General features: G+C 44.8%; 1 protein-coding gene across 1 annotated transcript; it reads right to left on the bottom strand.

Annotated features, from left to right (window-relative positions):
* Positions 1–684: 684 nt before the first annotated feature.
* LOC139417433 (LHFPL tetraspan subfamily member 4b) lies at positions 685–13,580 on the bottom strand. The gene is made up of 6 exons (XM_071166716.1): positions 13,316–13,580; positions 6,859–7,082; positions 5,458–5,662; positions 4,631–4,858; positions 3,096–3,165; positions 685–1,445 (listed from the first exon to the last, which is right to left on the bottom strand). The coding sequence occupies exons 2-5, from the start codon at positions 7,075–7,077 to the stop codon at positions 3,140–3,142; spliced, it is 678 nt and encodes a 225-aa protein (XP_071022817.1). The 5' UTR covers positions 7,078–7,082; positions 13,316–13,580; the 3' UTR covers positions 685–1,445; positions 3,096–3,139.
* Positions 13,581–22,848: the final 9,268 nt, after the last annotated feature.

Raw genomic sequence — 22,848 nt, 5'->3', positions numbered from 1 at the left:
GTACTGTACTGCCCATGAAAAACACACTGTATTCTGGATAACACAGTACTGTACTGCCCATGAAAAACACACTGTATTCTGGATAACACAGTACTGTACTGCCCATGAAAAACACACTGTATTCTGGATAACACAGTACTGTACTACCCATGAAAAACACTGTATTCTGGATAACACAGTACTGTACTGCTCATGAAAAACACACTGTATTCTGGATAACACAGTACTGTACTGCTCATGAAAAACACACTGTATTCTGGATAACACAGTACTGTACTGCCCATGAAAAACACACTGTATACTAGATGACACAGTACTGTACTGCCCATGAAAACACAAGGTATTCTGGATAACACAGTACTGTACTGCCCATGAAAACACAAGGTATTCTGGATAACACAGTACTGTACTGCCCATGAAAAAACAAGGTATTCTGGATAACACAGTACTGTACTGCCCATGAAAACACAAGGTATTCTGGATAACACAGTACTGTACTGCCCCTGTTTTTCTCATAACTTAGTATGTTTGTGGAGACAGACTGTGATTGCCGTTTGTTGTCGTCGCTTAGTCAACAGGTGTAGTTAAAAATATTGTACAAAAATACTCATCTGGTGCATTATATTTTCGCAAAAGTGGATCACAGTCATAAAATTTGATGTGAAAACATGATTTCTCTGTCTGTTGCGTTTCGAGATGGAATACGTTTTAATATTGTGTCGTAGAGTGGGTGTTGCCTTCTAATCCCAGTACAGGCAATACACAATACACAATACACAATACACAATACACAATACACAATACACAGAAATACAATATCTCACACATTTACTGGAAATGACACTACAGTAAAACATGCACACATAACAGAATTTTGACAAATTACTCAATATCAGGCTCAGTATAAACAAAAAGGTATTTAATACCAAAAAAACTATATTTACACCGATAAAAAAAAAAAGAGGAATATACTATTCTATAAAGTTCATGGAATTTTTCTAAGACAAGAAAAATCTACAATAAATCTTTTCTCAAGCATCCTCATCACATCTAGCCTCCCTCAGGCGGGGGATATGGAAATAAGGCAAAAATATTCTCTCATATTAAAGGGGACAAACAACATTAAAAACATCATTCCTACACACCTACAAAACACTGTCCCTCGAAAACTCTACATTGAGAAATATATCTGTATATAATCTGTCATAAATGAACTGTAACAGCACTAATGTCCTATATCTCGGTGTGTCACCATCTTCCCTCCTCCGGAGTCCAGCACCAGTAGCCTCTCAAGGGTTTAAAACATCCAGGAGATCATTGTCCTCAGTCTCAGGGAGTAGAACACAGCTCCAGGTCTACTGTTGCTAGGTGACCGTTTCCATGCATTATTATGTAACCAGGATATGCATGGTGATGTAATACCAAGGGGGAGGAGTCAGAGGGTTCTTCCTCCAGCGTGTTTATTGACCCAATAGATAGAGGAGGACATCACAGGAAACAAAGGGAAGGTTCCAGAAGAGAACAGGAAACACAACACAGCGCAGTAAGGACCCAAAGAGTGAGGGACATGAAAATAATGAGAGAGAGAGAGGAAAGAGTGAGGGACATGAAAATAATGAGAGAGAGAGAGGAAAGAGTGAGGGACATGAAAATAATGAGAGAGAGAGAGAGGAAAGAGTGAGGGACATGAAAATAATGAGAGAGAGAGAGAGAGGAAAGAGTGAGGGACATGAAAATAATGAGAGAGAGAGGAAAGAGTGAGGGACATGAAAATAATGATAGAGAGAGGAAAGAGTGAGAGATGAAAATAATGAGAGAGAGAGAGGAAAGAGAGAGATATGAAAATAATGAGAGAGAGAGAGGAAAGAGTGAGAGACATGAAAACAATGAGAGAGAGAGGAAAGAGTGAGAGATGAAAATAATGAGAGAGAGAGAGGAAAGAGAGAGATATGAAAATAATGAGAGAGAGAGAGAGGAAAGAGTGAGAGACATGAAAACAATGAGAGAGAGAGGAAAGAGTGAGAGATGAAAATAATGAGAGAGAGAGAGGAAAGAGAGAGATATGGAAATAATGAGAGAGAGAGAGAGGAAAGAGTGAGAGACATGAAAACAATGAGAGAGAGGAAAGAGTGAGAGATGAAAATAATGAGAGAGAGAGAGGAAAGAGAGAGATATGAAAATAATGAGAGAGAGAGCGGAAAGAGAGAGATGTGAAAATAATGAGAGAGAGAGAGAGGAAAGAGTGAGAGACATGAAAACAATGAGAGAGAGAGGAAAGAGTGAGAGATGAAAATAATGAGAGAGAGAGAGGAAAGAGAGAGATATGAAAATAATGAGAGAGAGAGAGAGAGAGGGGAACGAGTGAGGAACATGAAAATAATGAGAGAGAGAGAGGGGAAAGAGTGAGGAACATGAAAATAATGAGAGAGAGGAAAGAGTGAGGAACATGAAAATAATGAGAGAGAGAGGAAAGAGTGAGGGACATGAAAATAATGAGAGAGAGAGGAAAGAGTGAGAGATATGAAAATAATGAGAGAGAGAGAGAGAGGAAAGAGTGAGGGACATGAAAATAATGATAGAGAGAGAGGAAAGAGTGAGGAACATGAAAATAATGAGAAAGAGAGGAAAGAGTGAGAGATATGAAAATAATGAGAGAGAGAGAGAGAGAGGAAAGAGTGAGGGACATGAAAATAATGAGAGAGAGAGGAAAGAGTAAGAGATATGAAAATAATGAGAGAGAGAGAGAGGAAAGAGTGAGGGACATGAAAATAATGATAGAGAGAGGAAAGAGTGAGGAACAAGAAAATAATGATAGAGAGAAGAAAGAGTGAGGGATATGAAAATAATCATAGAGAGGAAAGAGTGAGGGACTTGAAAATAATTAGAGAGAGAGGAAAGAGTGAGAGATATGAAAATAATGAGGGGATAGATATAAATATGGGGAGAGAGAGAGAGAGAGGAAAGAGTGAATCAAGTAATTACATTTTCATTAAATTCCCCCAAATTCAATATCCAAACAACTTCAAATGTAGAAAGCCAAATAAAAAGCTGAACAGACTGGAGGGCTATCTTAGTAAGTGACTGAGAAGCCTCACCTATATATATATATATATATAACACAGAATGGAGACCAGCCAGTCTAAGCAGACAGCAGAAACCCTGTCACTGTAGAGGGAAGACAAGAAACACAAAGGGTTGTTACAGTCTGAAGGGACAGGTGTCTGTTCATTATCATTAGTAACCAACATTAGATAAGGAGTAGCCTAGTCTACTACGCCAGTGAAGAGTAAAATAATGAATTACTAGGCTACTACGCGAGTGAAGAGTAAAATAATTAATTACTAGGCTACTACGCGGGTGAAGAGGCAAAATAATTAATTACTAGGCTACTATATATAAGTAATGTGTTGTATTGGATTTGCCCCAAACATAACACTATGTATTCAGGACAAAAAGTTAATTGCTTTGCCACATTTCTTTTGCAGTATAACTTTAGAGCCTTGTTGCAAACAGGATGCATGTTTTGGAATATTTGTATTCTGTACTGGTTTCCTTCTTTTCACTCTGTCATTTAGATTAGTATTGTGGAGTAACTACAATGTTGTTGATCCATCCTCAGTTTTCTCCTATCACAGCATTTAAACTCTGTAACTGTTTTAAAGTCACCATTGGCTTCATGGTGAAATCCCTGAGCAGTTTCCTTCCTCTCCAGCAACTGAGTTAAGAAGGACGCCTGTATCTTTGTAGTGACTGGGGTGCATTGATACCATCCTCCAAAGTGTAATGAATAACTTCACCATGCTCAAAGGGATATTCAATGTCTGCTGTTTTTATTTGTACCCATCTACCAATAGGCACCCTTCTTTGCGAGGCATTGGAAAACCTCCCTGGTCTTTGTGCTTGAATCTGTGTTTGAAATTCACTGCTTCGACTGAGGGACCTTACAGATAATTGTATGTTTGTGGTCATTCAAAACTCTTGTTAAACACTATTACTGCACGCAGAGTTAACACAACATATTGTGAAGCAAATGTTTTACTCCTAAACTTCTTTAGGCTTGCCAATACTTATTGACTCAAGACATTTCAGCTTTTTCCCCATTATGGGATATTGTGTGTAGGCCAGTGACACAACATGTCAATGTAATCCATTTTAAATTCAGGCTGCAACACAACAAAAACTTGTGGAGAAAGTCAAGGGGTTTGAATACTTTCTGAAGGCACTATTATCACCATCTCTGAAATGTGATGTGTTTGGCGTCACAACGTCCTTGCTATCGAGACACATGAGTAGGATTTTTTATTTATTTCACCTTTATTTATCCAGGTAAGCTAGTTGAGAACACCTTTATTTAACCAGGTAGGCTAGTTGAGAACACCTTTATTTATCCAGGTAAGCTAGTTGAGAACACCTTTATTTAACCAGGTAGGCTAGTTGAGAACACCTTTATTTATCCAGGTAAGCTAGTTGAGAACAAGTTCTCATTTACAACTGCGAACTTGGTCAAGATAAAGCAAAGCAGTGCGACACAAACAACAACACAGAGTTACACATGGAAATAAACAAGCGAACAGTCAATAACAATAACAGAATATGTTACACAAGGCATTATGGGTGTTGTAGTTCTCACCATCCTTGGTGTCCTCTGGTAGCAGAGCGTCCTGTCGGTTGCCCAGTACAAAGGCCAGAGTGGCAAGAATGGCAGCATCCAGGACCCCCAACAAGGCCAGGACAAAGGCCCAGTGGACAGAGCAGTTTCCGGAGGAGAAACTGGTCACCCCATCACCACACAGGTCCCGCATGTCCGCACAATCCCACGAGTCAGGGAACAGCACGCAGGCGAGAGCCAGGCAGAACCCTTAGAAGACGAAAACACAGTGTAGTCAGGATCCAGGCTATAGCCAGGTAGAACCCCTAGAGGACAAAAACACAGTGTAGTCAGGATCCAGGCTATAGCCAGGTAGAACCCTTATCCATTTCCAGAAAGGAAATATGTATTTAAAATTACCATATAATAATTACACACCAGAATACAACACTGGGTGGTCAAAATCAGGATTTGTTCAGCTATTTAAAGGGCCAATCTCAAGGTCAATCTCAAGGCCAATCTCAAGGCCAATCTCAAGGTCAATCTCAAGGCCAATCTCAAGGCCAATCTCAAGGTCAATCTCAAGGTCAATCTCAAGGCCAATCTCAAGGTCAATCTCAAGGTCAATCTCAAGGCCAATCTCAAGGCCAATCTCAAGGTCAATCTCAAGGCCAATCTCAAGGCCAATCTCAAGGTCAATCTCAAGGCCAATCTCAAGGCCAATCTCAAGGCCAATCTCAAGGTCAATCTCAAGGTCAATCTCAAGGCCAATCTCAAGGTCAATCTCAAGGCCAATCTCAAGGCCAATCTCAAGGCCAATCTCAAGGCCAATCTCAAGGTCAAACTCTTTATAGAGATATAATGTGTACCTGCAGTAAGCTGCAGCCAAGCGCAGATCTTGTAGACGGTGGCGGCGTTGCAGAATCTGAAGAGGGAGAGGCAGCCGACGCTGCTCCAGACCATGGTCAGGGACATGCAAACCAGCACAGCAGGGGACTGGAAGGCTGGGAGAGGGGTCAGAGTGCTCAGTGAGCCACGACACTCTGGGACCGGCCAATCAGACTCCACACACACCTACAAACACAGTGGCATACATCAGGGTTGGGTGGGTGAGGAGGGTGGGAGGGGGAGGGGAAGGGTGGGGGGGGGGGGGGGGGGGGGGGGTCCATGCCGTTTTCAGTAAAAATACGTGCTACTGTAACACTTTACTTACTGTAGGCTTTATTACCTGTTAAACACAGACGTATGTGTCTTAAAGGGATAGCGCGACATTTACAGTTAAAAGCAGACGTAAGAGTCTTAAAGGGATAGCGCGACATTTACAGTTAAAAGCAGACGTATGTGTCTTAAAGGGATAGCGCGACATTTACAGTTAAAAGCAGACGTAAGAGTCTTAAAGGGATAGCGCAACATTTACAGTTAAAAACAGATGTAAGAGTCTTAAAGGGATAGCGCGACATTTACAGTTAAAAGCAGACGTAAGAGTCTTAAAGGGATAGCGCAACATTTACAGTTAAAAGCAGACGTAAGAGTCTTAAAGGGATAGCGCAACATTTACAGTTAAAAGCAGACGTAAGAGTCTTAAAGGGATAGCGCAACATTTACAGTTAAAAACAGATGTAAGAGTCTTAAAGGGAGAGCGCGACATTTACAGTTAAAAGCAGACGTAAGAGTCTTAAAGGGATAGCGCAACATTTACAGTTAAAAGCAGACGTAAGAGTCTTAAAGGGATAGCGCAACATTTACAGTTAAAAGCAGAAGTAAGAGTCTTAAAGGGATAGCGCAACATTTTGGCAATGAAGCCCTTTTTCTACCTACCCTGAGTCAGATGAACTCATGGATACCATGCCAGCAGTTTGAAGGAAGTTGAAGGAAGTCTCCGCAGCCATTGCTAACTAGCGTTAGCGTAATGACTGGGAGTCTACAGGAACTTTAATGTCTTATTATAAAGGTTTTTAATACTGTACGTCTCTATGTAAGACACTATCAACTGATGTTGTTTAGTCAGGACCATAGTCAATTTAAACTCACTTCCTCAGTTGAGGACTTAAAACCTTTTTAAATAAGACACACCTACCTCGAACAGTCACCAGGGTGCCTGTCTTTGGTGCGGGGCCCCTTCCCCTGGTAGTATGTGTATTTCACACACACACACACACACACACACACACACACACACACACACACACACACACACACACACACACACACACACACACACACACACACACACACACACACACACACACACACACACACACACACCCTACCTCGAACAGTCCCAGGGTACCAGTCTTTGGCACGGGGCCCCCTCCCTGGTAGTGAACCTCTCTGGTGCCCACCCAGGAGGGCTGTATTAGGATGACAACCTCGATGATGGCGAAGCAGAGGGTACACACAGCCCAGAGGACGCCCACCGCCCGGGCGCTACGGATAAACTCTGTCTGGTAGAGACGAGCTACCTCAGCGGTGTGGGGGGTCATCGCCATAAGTACTGAGGGGGAGAACGGGAAAAGGGGGAGTGGTCAGGGAGGAGAAACAATATCAACAACAGTAATAACAACAACAACAATAGCAACAACAACAATATCAACAACAGTAATAACAACAACAACAATAGCAACAACGGTAATAACAACAACAACAACAATATCAACAACAGTGATAACAACAATAGCAACAACAACAATATCAACAACAGTAATAATAACAACAACAATAGCAACAACAACAATAGCAACAACAGTAATAACAACAACAACAATAGCAACAACGGTAATAACAACAACAGTGATAACAACAATAGCAACAACAACAATATCAACCACAGTAATAACAACAACAACAACAATATCAACAACAGTGATAACAACAATAGCAACAACAACAATATCAACCACAGTAATAACAACAACAACAACAACAATATCAACAACAGTGATAACAACAATAACAACAACCATAATATCAACCACAGTAATAACAACAACAACAACAATATCAACAACAGTGATAACAACAATAGCAACAACAACAATATCAACCACAGTAATAACAACAACAACAACAATATCAACAACAGTAATAACAACAACAACAACAACAATAGCAACAACGGTAATAACAACAACAACAACAATATCAACAACAATATCAACAACAGTGATAACAACAATAGCAACAACAACAATATCAACCACAGTGATAACAATAGCAACAACAACAATATCAACAACAGTGATAACAACAATAGCAACAACAACAATATCAACCACAGTAATAACAACAACAACAACAATATCAACAACAGTGATAACAACAATAGCAACAACAACAATATCAACCACAGTAATAACAACAACAACAACAATATCAACAACAGTGATAACAACAATAACAACAACAACAACAATATCAACAATATGGCAGGGAAATTTAAATGAGTTCATTCCATCGTATCCAGAGCCTGCAGAAAGTTCTCACACCCTTTGAACTATTCTACATTTTGTGATGTTACAACCTGAATTCAAAATGGATTAAATATATATACACTGCTCAAAAAAATAAAGGGAACACTTAAACAACACAATGTAACTCCAAGTCAATCACACTTCTGTGAAATCAAACTGTCCACTTAGGAAGCAACACTGATTGACAATAAATTTCACATGCTGTTGTGCAAATGGAATAGACAACAGGTGGAAATTATAGGCAATTAGCAAGACACCCCCAATAAAGGAGTGGTTCTGCAGGTGGTGACCACAGACCACTTCTCAGTTCCCTATGCTTCCTGGCTGATGTTTTGGTCACTTTTGAATGCTGGCGGTGCTTTCACTCTAGTGGTAGCATGAGACGGAGTCTACAACCCACACAAGTGGCTCAGGTAGTGCAGCTCATCCAGGATGGCACATCAATGCGAGCTGTGGCAAGAAGGTGTGCTGTGTCTGTCAGCGTAGTGTCCAGAGCATGGAGGTGCTACCAGGAGACAGGCCAGTACATCAGGAGACGTGGAGGAGGCCGTAGGAGGGCAACAACTCAGCAGCAGGACCGCTACCTCCGCCTTTGTGCAAGGAGGAGCAGGAGGAGCACTGCCAGAGCCCTGCAAAATGACCTCCAGCAGGCCACAAATGTGCATGTGTCTGCTCAAATGGTCAGAAACAGACTCCATGAGGGTGGTATGAGGGCCCGACGTCCACAGGTCGTGGTTGTGCTTACAGCCCAACACCGTGCAGAATGTTTGGCATTTGCCAGAGAACACCAAGATTGGCAAATTCGCCACTGGCGCCCTGTGCTCTTCACAGATTAAAGCAGGTTCATACTGAGCACATGTGACAGACGTGACAGACTCTGGAGACGCCATGGAGAACGTTCTGATGCCTGCAACATCCTCCAGCATGACCGGTTTGGCGGTGGGTCAGTCATGGTGTGGGGTGGCATTTCCTCCATGTGCTCGCCAGAGGTAGCCTGACTGCCATTAGGTACTGAGATGAGATCCTCAGACCCCTTGTGAGACCATATGCTGGTGCGGTTGGCCCTGGGTTCCTCCTAATGCAAGACAATGCTAGACCTCATGTGGCTGGAGTGTGTCAGCAGTTCCTGCAAGAGGAAGGCATTGAATCTATGGACTGGACCGCCCGTTCCCCAGACCTGAATCCAATTGAGCACATCTGGGACATAATGTCTCGCTCCATCCACCAACGTCACGTTGCACCACAGACTGTCCAGGAGTTGGCGGATGCTTTAGTCCAGGTCTGGGAGGAGATCCCTCAGGAGACCATCCGCCACCTCATCAGGAGCATGCCCAGGCGTTGTAGGGATGTCATACAGGCACGTGGAGGCCACACACACTACTGAGCCTCATTTTGACATGTTTTAAGGACATTACATCAAAGTTGGATCAGCCTGTAGTGTGGTTTGCCAGTTTAATTTTGAGTGTGACTCCAAATCCAGACCTCCATGGGTTGATAAATTTGATTTCCATTGATAATTTTTGTGTTATTTTGTTGTCAGCACATTCAACTATGTAAAGAAAAAAGTATTTATTAAGAATATTTAATTCATTCAGATCTAGGATGTGTTATTTTAGTGTTCCCTTTATTTATTTTTTAGCAGTGCCATCCTTCAGCTCCCCTCAACCCCTCCCATCTGTCTCTGAAGACCATCCAGTCCCATCCTTCAGCTACCCTCAACCCCTCCCATCTGTCTCTGAAGACCATCCAGTCCCATCCTTCAGCTACCCTCAACCCCTCCCATCTATCTCTGAAGACCATCCAGTCCCATCCTTCAGCTACCCTCAACCCCTCCCATCTATCTCTGAAGACCATCCAGTCCCATCCTTCAGCTCCCCTCAACCCCTCCCATCTATCTCTTAACACCATCCAGTCCCATCCTTCAGCTACCCTCAACCCCTCCCATCTATCTCTTAACACCATCCAGTCCCTTCAGCTACCCTCAACCCCTCCCATCTATCTCTTAACACCATCCAGTCCCTTCAGCAACCCTCAACCCCTCCCATCTATCTCTTAACACCATCCAGTCCCATCCTTCAGCTACCCTCAACCCCTCCCATCTATCTCTCAACACCATCCAGTCCCTTCAGCTACCCTCAACCCCTCCCATCTATCTCTTAACACCATCCAGTCCCTTCAGCTACCCTCAACCCCTCCCATCTATCTCTTAACATCATCCAGTCCCTTCAGCTACCCTCAACCCCTCCCATCTATCTCTTAACACCATCCAGTCCCATCCTTCAGCTACCCTCAACCCCTCCCATCTATCTCTCAACACCATCCAGTCCCATCCTTCAGCTACCCTCAACCCCTCCCATCTATCTCTCAACACCATCCAGTCCCTTCAGCTACCCTCAACCCCTCCCATCTATCTCTTAACACCATCCAGTCCCTTCAGCAACCCTCAACCCCTCCCATCTATCTCTTAACACCATCCAGTCCCTTCAGCTACCCTCAACCCCTCCCATCTATCTCTTAACATCATCCAGTCCCTTCAGCTACCCTCAACCCCTCCCATCTATCTCTTAACACCATCCATATTGGATTTCTATTTGCCATATATTTTTCAACTGTACTGTGATGTTTCACAAACGTTCTGAACCTTTCTATTCTCATAGTTTCTACAGATTGTAAATGAATGATACACATTTTTTGCTGCAATTATTATTATGTTATTGATCGATTTGACTATGACTTTTCACATCACCAAGCAGCAGTGCTATTTGCTGAGTTATCCCCAGGTAAATGTTGCCATAGCAAAGGAGTTGAATACTTATTGACAAGGCATTTCAGTTTTTAATTCATTTTAAAAAAACATTTCGAAAAACGTCATTCCAATGTCACATTATGGGGTATTGTGTGGAGGAGGCCAGTGACAAAACTATTCTAAATCGAAACCATTTTAAATTCAAGATCAAACAACAAAATGTGGAAAACAATCAAAGGGTCTGAATACTTTCTGAAGGTTCTGTATGTATCTGATATATATATGACAGAATGTACAGAGAGAGACAGACAGTACAGAGACACACAGAGACACAGAGACACACAGAGACACAGAGACACACAGAGACACAGAGACAGACAGTACAGAGACACACAGAGACACAGAGACAGACAGTACAGAGACACACAGAGACACAGAGACACACAGAGACACAGAGACAGACAGTACAGAGACACACAGAGACACAGAGACAGACAGTACAGAGAGAGACAGAGACACAGAGACAGACAGTACAGAGACACACAGAGACACAGAGACAGACAGTACAGAGAGAGACAGAGACACAGAGACAGACAGTACAGAGACACACAGAGACACAGAGACAGACAGTACAGAGACACACAGAGACACAGAGACAGACAGTACAGAGAGAGACAGAGACACAGAGACAGACAGTACAGAGACACACAGAGACACAGAGACAGACAGTACAGAGAGAGACAGAGACACAGAGACAGACAGACAGACAGACAGTACAGAGACACACAGAGACACAGAGACAGACAGTACAGAGACACACAGAGACACAGAGACAGACAGTACAGAGACACACAGAGACACAGAGACAGACAGTACAGAGAGAGACAGACAGTACAGAGACACACAGAGACACAGAGACAGACAGTACAGAGACACACAGAGACACAGAGACAGACAGTACAGAGACACACAGAGACACAGAGACAGACAGTACATACAGACAGTACAGAGACACACAGAGACACAGAGACAGACAGTACAGAGACACACAGAGACACAGAGACACACAGAGACACAGAGACACACAGAGACACAGAGACAGACAGTACAGAGACACACAGAGACACAGAGACAGACAGTACAGAGACACACAGAGACACAGAGACACAGAGACAGACAGTACAGAGACACACAGAGACACAGAGACAGACAGTACAGAGAGAGACAGAGACACAGAGACAGACAGTACAGAGACACACAGAGACACAGAGACAGACAGTACAGAGAGAGACAGAGACACAGAGACAGACAGTACAGAGACACACAGAGACACAGAGACAGACAGTACAGAGACACACAGAGACACAGAGACAGACAGTACAGAGAGAGACAGAGACACAGAGACAGACAGTACAGAGACACACAGAGACACAGAGACAGACAGTACAGAGAGAGACAGAGACACAGAGACAGACAGACAGACAGACAGTACAGAGACACACAGAGACACAGAGACAGACAGTACAGAGACACACAGAGACACAGAGACAGACAGTACAGAGACACACAGAGACACAGAGACAGACAGTACAGAGAGAGACAGACAGTACAGAGACACACAGAGACACAGAGACAGACAGTACAGAGACACACAGAGACACAGAGACAGACAGTACAGAGACACACAGAGACACAGAGACAGACAGTACATACAGACAGTACAGAGACACACAGAGACACAGAGACAGACAGTACAGAGACACACAGAGACACAGAGACAGACAGTACATACAGACAGTACAGAGACACAGAGACACAGAGACAGACAGTACATACAGACAGTACAGAGACACAGAGACACAGAGACACAGAAACAGACAGTACATACAGACAGTACAGAGACACAGAGATACAGAGACACAGAGACACACAGAGACACAGAGACACAGAGACAGACAGACAGTACAGACAGATAGACAGTACAGACAGACAGACAGACAGACAGACAGACAGACAGACAGACAGACAGACAGTAATGAATCATACAGACAGACAGACAGACAGACAGACAGACAGACAGACAGACAGTACAGAGACAGACAGACAGACAGACAGACAGACAGACAGACAGACAGACAGACAGACAGACAGACAGTAATGAATCATACAGACAGTCAGACAGACAGACAGACAGTACAGAGACAGACAGACAGACAGACAGACAGACAGACAGACAGACAGACAGACAGACAGTAATGAATCATACAGACAGACAGACATGAATCATACAGACAGACAGACAGATGGACCACAGCGGTGTATGAAGGGTTTCTACACAAAGATACACTGAGGATAATGAACGCATGATCTCATGCTCAAACAATTACCTCTATCTAACCGAAAGAAAATATTAAAAGCATCTATCAATGGTTTGAAAAAAGCTATGCAACGCAAACAATGTCACAGCATGAATGCAATGCAAACATATGTAAGAATCTATAGATGGTTCACCTTTCCCCTGCTAGCAGCAGACTGCTGTGGTTCCGTCCCCTTAATGTAGATCGACCAACCAGAAATCAGACCAGATTTAGATTACGAATGCCGAGAGGATCTGGTCCCGAACGAACGAGGGAGTGATGGAGAAATAGACCATTTGAAAAGCGAGACTCTCTGTTTCTCTCCGTGGAATGATGGAGGCTGGATGAACAACATCATGCACAGGCCCAAACCATCAGCATCAGGGAGAGATTATCTCCGTCACGAACGGAAAGAGGAGAGCAGGGAGGGGAGGGGGGTTAGACACAGACTGGAAAGGAGGGAGAGCTAGAGAGGCTGAGAGAGGCAGGACAGGATGGAAGGTTGGGAAGGGAGGGGGGGGGGTAAAAGTGAGTGGGAGGGAGAGGCATTGAGAGTGTGTCATAGTGGTTCTGTTGGGGGATGGGTTTCCTCTTTTACAGAATGCTGCAGCAATGAGCACTGAAGCAGAATGACCACAGAGAGACAGAGGAGAGGCAGAGAGATAGATAGACAGCCAGAGGAGGCAGACAGAGGAGACAGTCAGAGGAGAGACAGGGAGACAGATAGACAGAGAGGAGGCAGACAGAGGCGAGAGACAGAGGAGAGAGGCAGAGGAGAGAGGCAGAGGAGAGAGACAGAGGAGAGAGGCAGAGGAGAGAGGCAGAGGAGAGAGGCAGAGGAGAGAGACAGAGGAGAGAGGCAGAGGAGAGAGGCAGAGGAGAGAGGCAGAGGAGAGAGGCAGAGGAGAGAGGCAGAGGGAGCTAGAAGTAGAAAATGTGATTTTTCCCTGTCTTCTTAGATACAGAACCAGGAGAAAGGAAGGGAGACATTAGATTTGAAAAAAAGATGAGCGATTTATGTGTGTAAATCACTGTGTTGAGAGTATAAAACACTCCTTAATTTCTTCATTATTCTGTCCATCTTTTGGCTGAAGAGCGAGAGTGGTTAACTGTCCTGTGATGGATCATCGATCACACACTGTGATGACACACACGCACTGCTGTGACCTTGGATGAGCCGGCCCTGAGGACAGAATTCTAATTAGGATTCAGGTCTGTCCCTGGTTACCACACAGGGAGAATGAGCACAGACTGTGCTGTCTCCTCTTTATCTTGATATATGTTGTCAAAAATGACAACCTCGTCAACCTTGAACCAGCACTGTGAGTGGGTGTGTGATGTGGGGGGGGGGGGGGGGGGAAGCAGGGATGAGATGGAGGGAGGAGAGATGAGATGGAGAGAGGGAGGAGCGATGAGATGGAGGGTGGAGAGATGAGATGGAGGGAGGGAGGAGAGATGAGATGGAGGGAAAAGGAAGCAGAGATGAGATGGAGGGAGGAGAGATGAGATGGAGAGAGGGAGGAGCGATGAGATGGAGGGAGGGAGGAGAGATGAGATGGAGGGAGGGAGGAGAGATGAGATGGAGGAGAGATGAGAAGGAGGGAGGGAGGAGAGATGAGATGGAGGGAGGGAGGAGAGATGAAATGGAGGGAGAAGGAAGCAGAGATGAGATTCAGGGAGGAGGAAGCAGAGATGAGATGGAGGGAGGAGAGATGAGATGGAGAGAGGGAGGAGCGATGAGATGCAGGTAGGGAGGAGAGATGAGATGGAGGGAGGGAGGAGAGATGAGATGGAGGAGAGAAGAGAAGGAGGGAGGGAGGAGAGATGAGGAGGGAGGGAGGAGAGATGAGATAGAGGGAGGGTGGAGAGATGAGATGGAGGAGAGATGAGAAGGAGGGAGGGAGGAGAGATGAGAAGGAGGTAGGGAGGAGAGATGAGAAGGAGGGAGGGAGGAGAGATGAGATAGAGGGAGGGTGGAGAGATGAGATGGAGGAGAGATGAGAAGGAGGGAGGGAGGGAGGAGAGATGAGATGGAGGAGAGAGGAGAAGGAGGGAGGGAGGAGAGATGAGAAGGAGGGAGGGAGGAGAGATGAGAAGGAGGGAGGGAGGAGAGATGAGATGGAGGAGAGATGAGGAGGGAGGGAGGAGAGATGAGAAGGAGGGAGAGAGGAGAGATGAGAAGGAGGGAGGGAGGAGAGATGAGATAGAGGGAGGGAGGAGAGATGAGATAGAGGGAGGGAGGAGAGATGAGATGGAGGAGAGATGAGAAGGAGGGAGGGAGGAGAGATGAGAAGGAGGGAGGGAGGAGAGATGAGAAGGAGGGAGAAGAGGTGAGATGAGATAGAGGGAGGAGAGATGAGATAGAGGGAGGGAGGAGAGATGAGAAGGAGGGAGAAGAGGTGAGATGAGATAGAGGGAGGGAGGAGAGATGAGATAGAGGGAGGGAGGAGAGATGAGAAGGAGGGAGGGAGGAGAGATGAGATGGAGGAGAGATGAGAAGGAGGGAGGGAGGAGAGATAAGAAGGAGGGAGAAGAGGTGAGATGAGATAGAGGGAGGGAGGAGAGATGAGATAGAGGGAGGGAGGAGAGATGAGATAGAGGGAGAAGGAAGCAGAGATGAGATGGAGGGAGAAGGAAGGAAAGGGTACCTAGTTAGTTGTACAGCTGATTGCATGCAACCAAATTGTGTACTCCACATTTAACCCAACCCTTCTGAATAAGAGAGGTGGATGCAGGATTAATCTGATTACTGGAGGGCACAGAGTTACATAACCACATTGAGATCTAAGGAGGGAGATGCATCAATGGTCAGTTTGTGTCACGAGGGAGGAGAAAAATTAGAATGTTCCCAGCTTTCCTCCTCTAATACTCTCCAACTCCTCTAATAATACTATCCACCTCCTCTAACAATACTCTCCACCTTCTCTAATAATACTCTCCAACTCCTCTAATAATACTCTCCTTCTCCTCTAATAATACTCTCCACCTCCTCTAATAATGCTCTCCACCTCCTCTAATAATACTCTCCATCTCCTCTAATAATACTCTCCATCTCCTCTAATAATGCTCTCCTTCTCCTCTAATAATACTCTCCACCTCCTCTAATAATGCTCTCCACCTCCTCTAATAATACTCTCCATCTCCTCTAATAATACTCTCCACCTCCTCTAATAATGCTCTCCACCTCCTCTAATAATACTCTCCACCTCCTCTAATAATGCTCTCCACCTCCTCTAATAATACTCTCCATCTCCTCTAATAATACTCTCCACCTCCTCTAATAATGCTCTCCACCTCCTCTAATAATACTCTCCACCTCCTCTAATAATACTCTCCACCTCCTCTAATAATACTCCCCACCTCCTCTAATAATACTCTCCAACTCCTCTAATAATACTCTCCACCTCCTCTAATAATACTCTCCAACTCCTCTTATAATACTCTCCACCTCCTCTAATAATACTCTCCACCTCCTCTAATAATACTCTCCACCTCCTCTAATAATACTCTCCATCTTCTCTATCAAAACTCTCCATCGTTCCTCTAACAATACTGTCCATCTCCTTTAAAGAAGCAATAATACTGTCCTTCATTAAACTAGTTGAGTATCTGGAGTATCAGCATTTGTGGGTTCAATTACAGGCTCAAAATGGCCAGAAACAATTAACTTTCTTCTGAAACTCGTCAGTCTATTCTTGTTCTGAGAAATGAAGGCTATTCCATGCGAGACATTGCCAACTAAAGATCTCGTACAACGCTGTGCACTACTCTCTTCACAGAACAGCGCAACCTGTCTCTAACCAGAACAGAAAGAGGCCAAGTACCTTAGAGTGTCTAGTTTGAGAAACAGATGCCTCACAAGTCCTCAACTGGCAGATTTATTAAATAGTACCCGCAAAACTCCAGTCTCAACGTCAACAGTGAAGAAGCGACTCTGGGATGCTGCCCTTCTAGGCAAAGTTCCTCTGTCCAGTGTCTGTGTTCTTTTGTCCATCTTAATATTTTATTTTTATTGGCCAGTCTGAGATATTACCTTTTCTTTGCAACTCTGCCTAGAAGGCCAGCATTAATTCTGGTTAGAGCCAGTTTGCGCTGTTCTGTGAATCCGGCCGGTCAAACCCTCCCCTAACCTGAATGACGCTGGGCCAAACCCTTCCCTAACCTGGACGACGCTGGGCCAAACCCTCCCCTAACCCGGACGACGCTGGGCCAAACCCTCCCCTAACCTGGACGACGCTGGGCCAAACCCTCCCCTAACCCGGACGATGCTGGGCCAAACCCTTCCCTAACCTGGACGACGCTGGGCCAAACCCTCCCCTAACCCGGACGACGCTGGGCCAAACCCTCCCCTAAACTGGACGACGCTGGGCCAAACCCTCCCCTAACCCGGACGATGCTGGGCCAAACCCTCCCCTAACCTGGACGACGCTGGGCCAAACCCCCCCTAACCTGGACGACACTGGGCCAAACCCTCGCCTAACCTGGACGACGCTGGGCCAAACCCTCCCCTAACCCGGACGACGCTGGGCCAAACCCTTCCCTAACCTGGACGACGCTGGGCCAAACCCTCCCCTAACCCGGACGATGCTGGGCCAAACCCTCCCCTAACCTGGACGACGCTGGGCCAAACCCTCCCCTAACCTGGACAACGCTGGACCAAACCCTCCCCTAACCCGGACGACGCTGGGACATTTGTGCGCCGCCTCATGGGTCTTCCTGTCGCGGCCAGCTGTGACACAGCCTTGGATTGAACCCGAGTCTGTAGTGACACCTCACTGCGCCACTCGGGAGGCCCCACCATGTTTCACTTTAATATCTGTTGTTGTAAATTGGAGATATAATCAATTATATACTTCTGGGTTGCAAGCCCACCATTAAAATATGAAATAGAACATTGTTCAGGCTCGACTTAGATTCAGGTGAATACTTTAGGAACGCTGAGTCATTGACTGCCTGGCTGAACCAGATGGGTTTCTTTTGACAATGAAGCAGTGGACTACAGACATATTGTCCCAGATTTCCTTTGATATCGCTTTGAACCTAGAAGAAGAACTATAGACGGGAAAAGGCGAGAAGGAGTCCACCGAGATTGGTTAAAGTAATGTCTAGTTGGTCCGAAAAGTATGGCAAGTTACCTTGTGAGTGTCTTTTCATAACTGCCTAGTTGGTTAGCTAGTTAGCGGCGTTTTACACAGCTGCTAAACTGCAATTATCATAAACCATCATTATCTAGCTAGCTAGCTAATGGCATTTAAAAAAAAGATCTACTTTATCAATCAGATGGATAGCTAACGTTATTCATGTTCAACTTTCATCTAAAACCGCCTGATACAGCCAGTTGCTAGTAAAGTAAGATGAATAAGTCAGAAGCCAGCTAAAAAAAAGATTAATAAGATTGTTGCTTTTTACCACCACACATCACGTACACGTAGAAAAGAGACAATCACCTTCAAGCAGATCATGTTAGTTTTCAGGCCGAGGAGTGATAGCAGTTACTTGTTTGTAGAACCGCTGTCTTCGCCAGATGTTGTCCTCGGTCAGCTCCAGAGTCGTCACCTGAACGAACGTCACAGGCAAATGATTTGGAGTCTGTATGTAGGCAGCAACCTCTCTGTACTAGGGATGGCAGTTAACAGTCTGATGGCCTTGAGATAGAAGCTGATTTTCTCGGTCCCAGATTTGATGCACCTGTACTGACCTCGCCTTCTGGACGATAGTGGGGTGAACAGGCAGTGGCTCGGGTGGTTGTAGTCCTTTACGATCTTTTTGGCCTTCCTGTGACATCGGGTGCTGTAGGTATCTTGGAGGGCAGGTACAATTTTGCACGCCCAATTTTTCAGTTTTTGATTTGTTAAAAAAGTTTGAAATATCCAATAAATGTCGTTCCACTTCATGATTGTGTCCCACTTGTTGTTGATTCTTCACAAAAAAAAACAGTTTTATATCTTTATGTTTGAAGCCTGAAATGTGGCAAAAGGTCGCAAAGTTCAAGGGGGCCGAATACTTTCGCAAGGCACTGTAGTTTGCCTCAGGTGATGTTTTTTGCAGGCCGCACCACCCTCTGGAGAGCCCTGCGGTTGTGGGCTGTGCAGTTGTCATACCCGGCAGGATGCTCTCAATTGTGCGTCTGTAATAGTTTGTGAGTGTTTTAGGTGGCAAACCAAATTTCTTCAGCCCCCTGAGGTTGAAGAGGCGCTGTTGCACCTTCTTCACCACACTGTCTGTGTGAGTGGACCATTTCAGTTTGTCTGTGATGTGAACTCCGAGGAACTTAAAACTTTCCACCTTCTCCACTGCTGTCCCGTCGATGTAGATAGGGGGGTTTTCCCTCTACTGTTTCCTTAAGTCCACGATCATCTCCTTTGTTTTGTTGATGTTGAGTGAGAGGTTATCTTCCTGACACCACACTCCGAGAGCCCTCATCTCCTCCCTGTAGGTGTTGGTAATCAAGCCTACTACTGTTGTGTCTTCTGCAAACTTGATGATTGAGTACAGGAGGGGGCTGAGCACACACCCTTGTGCCCCCGCTGTTGAGGATCAGCGAAGTGGAGAGTCCATGACCCATTTGCACAGGGCGGGGATTTGAGACCCTTGAGCTTGAAAGGTACTATGGTGTTGAATGCTGAGCTATAGTCAATGAACAGCAGTCTTACATGGGTATTCCTCTTGTCCAGATGGGATAGGGCAGTGTGCAGTGTGATGGCGATTGCATCGTCTGTGAACCTATTGGGGCGGTAAGCAAATTGAAGTGGGTTTAGTGTGACAGGTAAGGTGGAGGTGAAATGATCCTTGACTAGTCTCTCAAAGCACTTTAGGATGACAGATGTGAGTGCTACAGGGCCATATTCATTTAGTTCAGTTACCTTTGCATTCTGTGTACAGGAACAATGGCGGCCATCTTGAAGCATGTGGGTACAACAGAATGGGATAGGGAGAGATTGAATATGTCTATAAACACACGAGCCAGCTGGTCTGTGCATGCTCTGAGGACGTGGCTAGGGATGCCGCCTGGGCAGCCTTGCGAGGGTTAACACGGTTAAATATCTTCCTAACGTCGGCCATGGAGGAGGAGAGTCCACAGTCTTTGGTAGCGGGCTGCGTCGGTGGCACTATATCATCGTCAATGCGGGCAAAGAAGGTGTTTAGTTTGTCTGGATGCAAGACGTCGGTGTCCGTGACGTGGCTGGTTTTCTGTTTGTAGTCCGTGATTGTCTGTAGACCCTGCCACATACGTCTCGTGTCTGAGCCGTTGAATTGTGACTCTACTTTGTCTCTATACTGACATTTTGCCTGTTTGATTGCCTTGCAGAGGGAAGAAATGCTCTGTTTGTATTAGGCCATATTCCCAGCCTTGCCATGATAAAATACAATGGTATGCGCTTTCAGTTTTGTTCAAATGCTACCATCTTTCCAAGGTTTCTGGTTAGGGTAGGTTTTAATAGTCACAGTGGGTACAACATCTCCTATACACTTCCAGGTAAACTCACTCACCGAATCACTCACCGAATCAGCATATATTATCGATATTATTCTCTGAGGCTGCACGGGAACATATCCCAGTCCACGTGATCAAAACAATCTTGAAGCATGGATTCCAAATGGTCAGACCAGCGTTGAATAGTCCTAGGAAAGGGAGGAGAAAAATTTAGTATTGGTCAGAGTTGCCAAAATCAAGGGCGGGGGAGGGCCTTCTATGCATCGCGGAAGTTAGTGTAACAATGGTCCAGTGTTTTTCCAGCGCGAGTGCTACAGTCGATATACTGATAGAATTTCTCAAATGAGCTTTGTTAAAATCTCCAGCTACAATAAATGCAGCCTCAGGATATGTGGTTTCCAGTTTGCATAAAGTCCAGTGTAGTTCCTAGAGGGCCATCTTGGTATCCGCTTGCAGGGGGATATACACAGCAGTGACAATAACCAAAGATAATTCTCTTGGGAGATAATACGGTCGGCATTTGATTGTGAGGAAATCTAGATCAGGTGTACAAAAGGACTTGAGTTTCTGTATGTTGTTACAATTACACTGTGAGTTGTTAATCATTATACATACACCTTCCTGGAAAGGAGTTTATTCATGTCAGCGCGATGCACTGAGAATCCAGGTGGCTGTACCAACTCCGACAGCGTATCCCGAGAGAGCCATGTTTCCATCAAACAGAGTATGTTACAATCCCTGATGTCTCTCTCAAGCAACCCTTGCCTGATTTCGTTGACTTTGTTATCTAGGGACTGGACATTAGCGAGTAATATACTCGGAAGCGGTGGGTGGTATGCGCATCTCTGAAGTCTGACTAGAAGACCGCTCCAGCTCCTCTCTCCACCGGCGGCGTTGTTTTAGGTCGGCCTCTGGAATCAGTTCAAATGCCCTGGGAGGTGCGGACAAAGGAACAACTTTGGGAAAGTTGTATTCCTGCTCGTAGTGCTGGTAAGTTGACGTCACTCTGTTATCCAATAGTTCTCCCTGGCTGTATGTAATAACACTTAATGATCTGTTTATGTTTCCAGAATCACTTTTGGTAAGCCATAAATGTAACAGCAAAACTTCTCCCACCCAACGACTAACCCTATGCTCTCCTTTTCTATTGAACACAACAGTCATAAAGCCACAGGCTTCTACATACCTACATACCATCTACATACCTACATACCATCTACATACCTACATACCTTCTACATACCTTCTACATACCTACATACCTTCTACATACCTACATACCATCTACATACCTACATACCTTCTACAAACCTACATACCATCTACATACCTACATACCTTCTACATACCTACATTCCATCTACATACCTACATACCTTCTACATACCTACATACCATCTACATACCTACATACCTTCTACATACCTACATACCTTCTACATACCTACATACCTTCTACATACCTATACACCTACATACCTTTGACATACCTACATGCCGTCTACATACCTACATACCTTCTACATACCTACATACCTTCTACATACCTACATACCTTCTACATACCTACATACCTTCTACATACCTACACACCTACATACCTTTGACATACCTACATGCCGTCTACATACCTACATACCTTCTACATACCTACATACCTTATACATACCTACATACCTTCTACATACCTACATACCTTGACGCTCCTGAAGCAGCTTGGAGGCTGCTTAGTTCAAGTTGAGCGCTTTTCCCCCCCCGCTTTTTCTCTGTTCCATGAAAACTCTGTCTTGTCCTGAAGGAGTGTCCATTCACTGTTGTAGCTGACAGGTTTGTTTTGTTTTAATTCCCTAAAAAAATAGTTGCATGTCTCCTCCACATTGCCCACAAAACAAATCACTTTGTTCGTCCTCCTCCATTTCAATGGTGGGAACACTTTGTCTCCTAACACATTTCCCCCCCCAAAAAAATTCCTTTGCACTTAACGTAATTTTCCAAAGGCAGGCACTTCCTGTCCTGGTGCCACACCTAATAAAGTCATATTGTTTGTTGACCCTTTGGGAAAAGTCATTTTGCGGCCCCTTGTGTCCTTGTCCACAGAATCCACTGCTGTGTGCGTTCCACCTCCATTGCAGTGTTTGCTGGGGTGAAACTAAAGGTTTTAACATGCAACTGTGTCAGCGTATTAGCCTGACATACACTACAAAACTATGTGGACATCTGCTCATCCATCTCATTATAAAATCATGGGTATT

The sequence above is a fragment of the Oncorhynchus clarkii genome, chromosome 9 (genome assembly GCF_045791955.1).
Source record: "Oncorhynchus clarkii lewisi isolate Uvic-CL-2024 chromosome 9, UVic_Ocla_1.0, whole genome shotgun sequence".
In the NCBI taxonomy this organism is placed as follows: Eukaryota; Metazoa; Chordata; class Actinopteri; order Salmoniformes; family Salmonidae; genus Oncorhynchus; species Oncorhynchus clarkii.
This window is presented reverse-complemented; position numbering and strand designations above follow the sequence as displayed.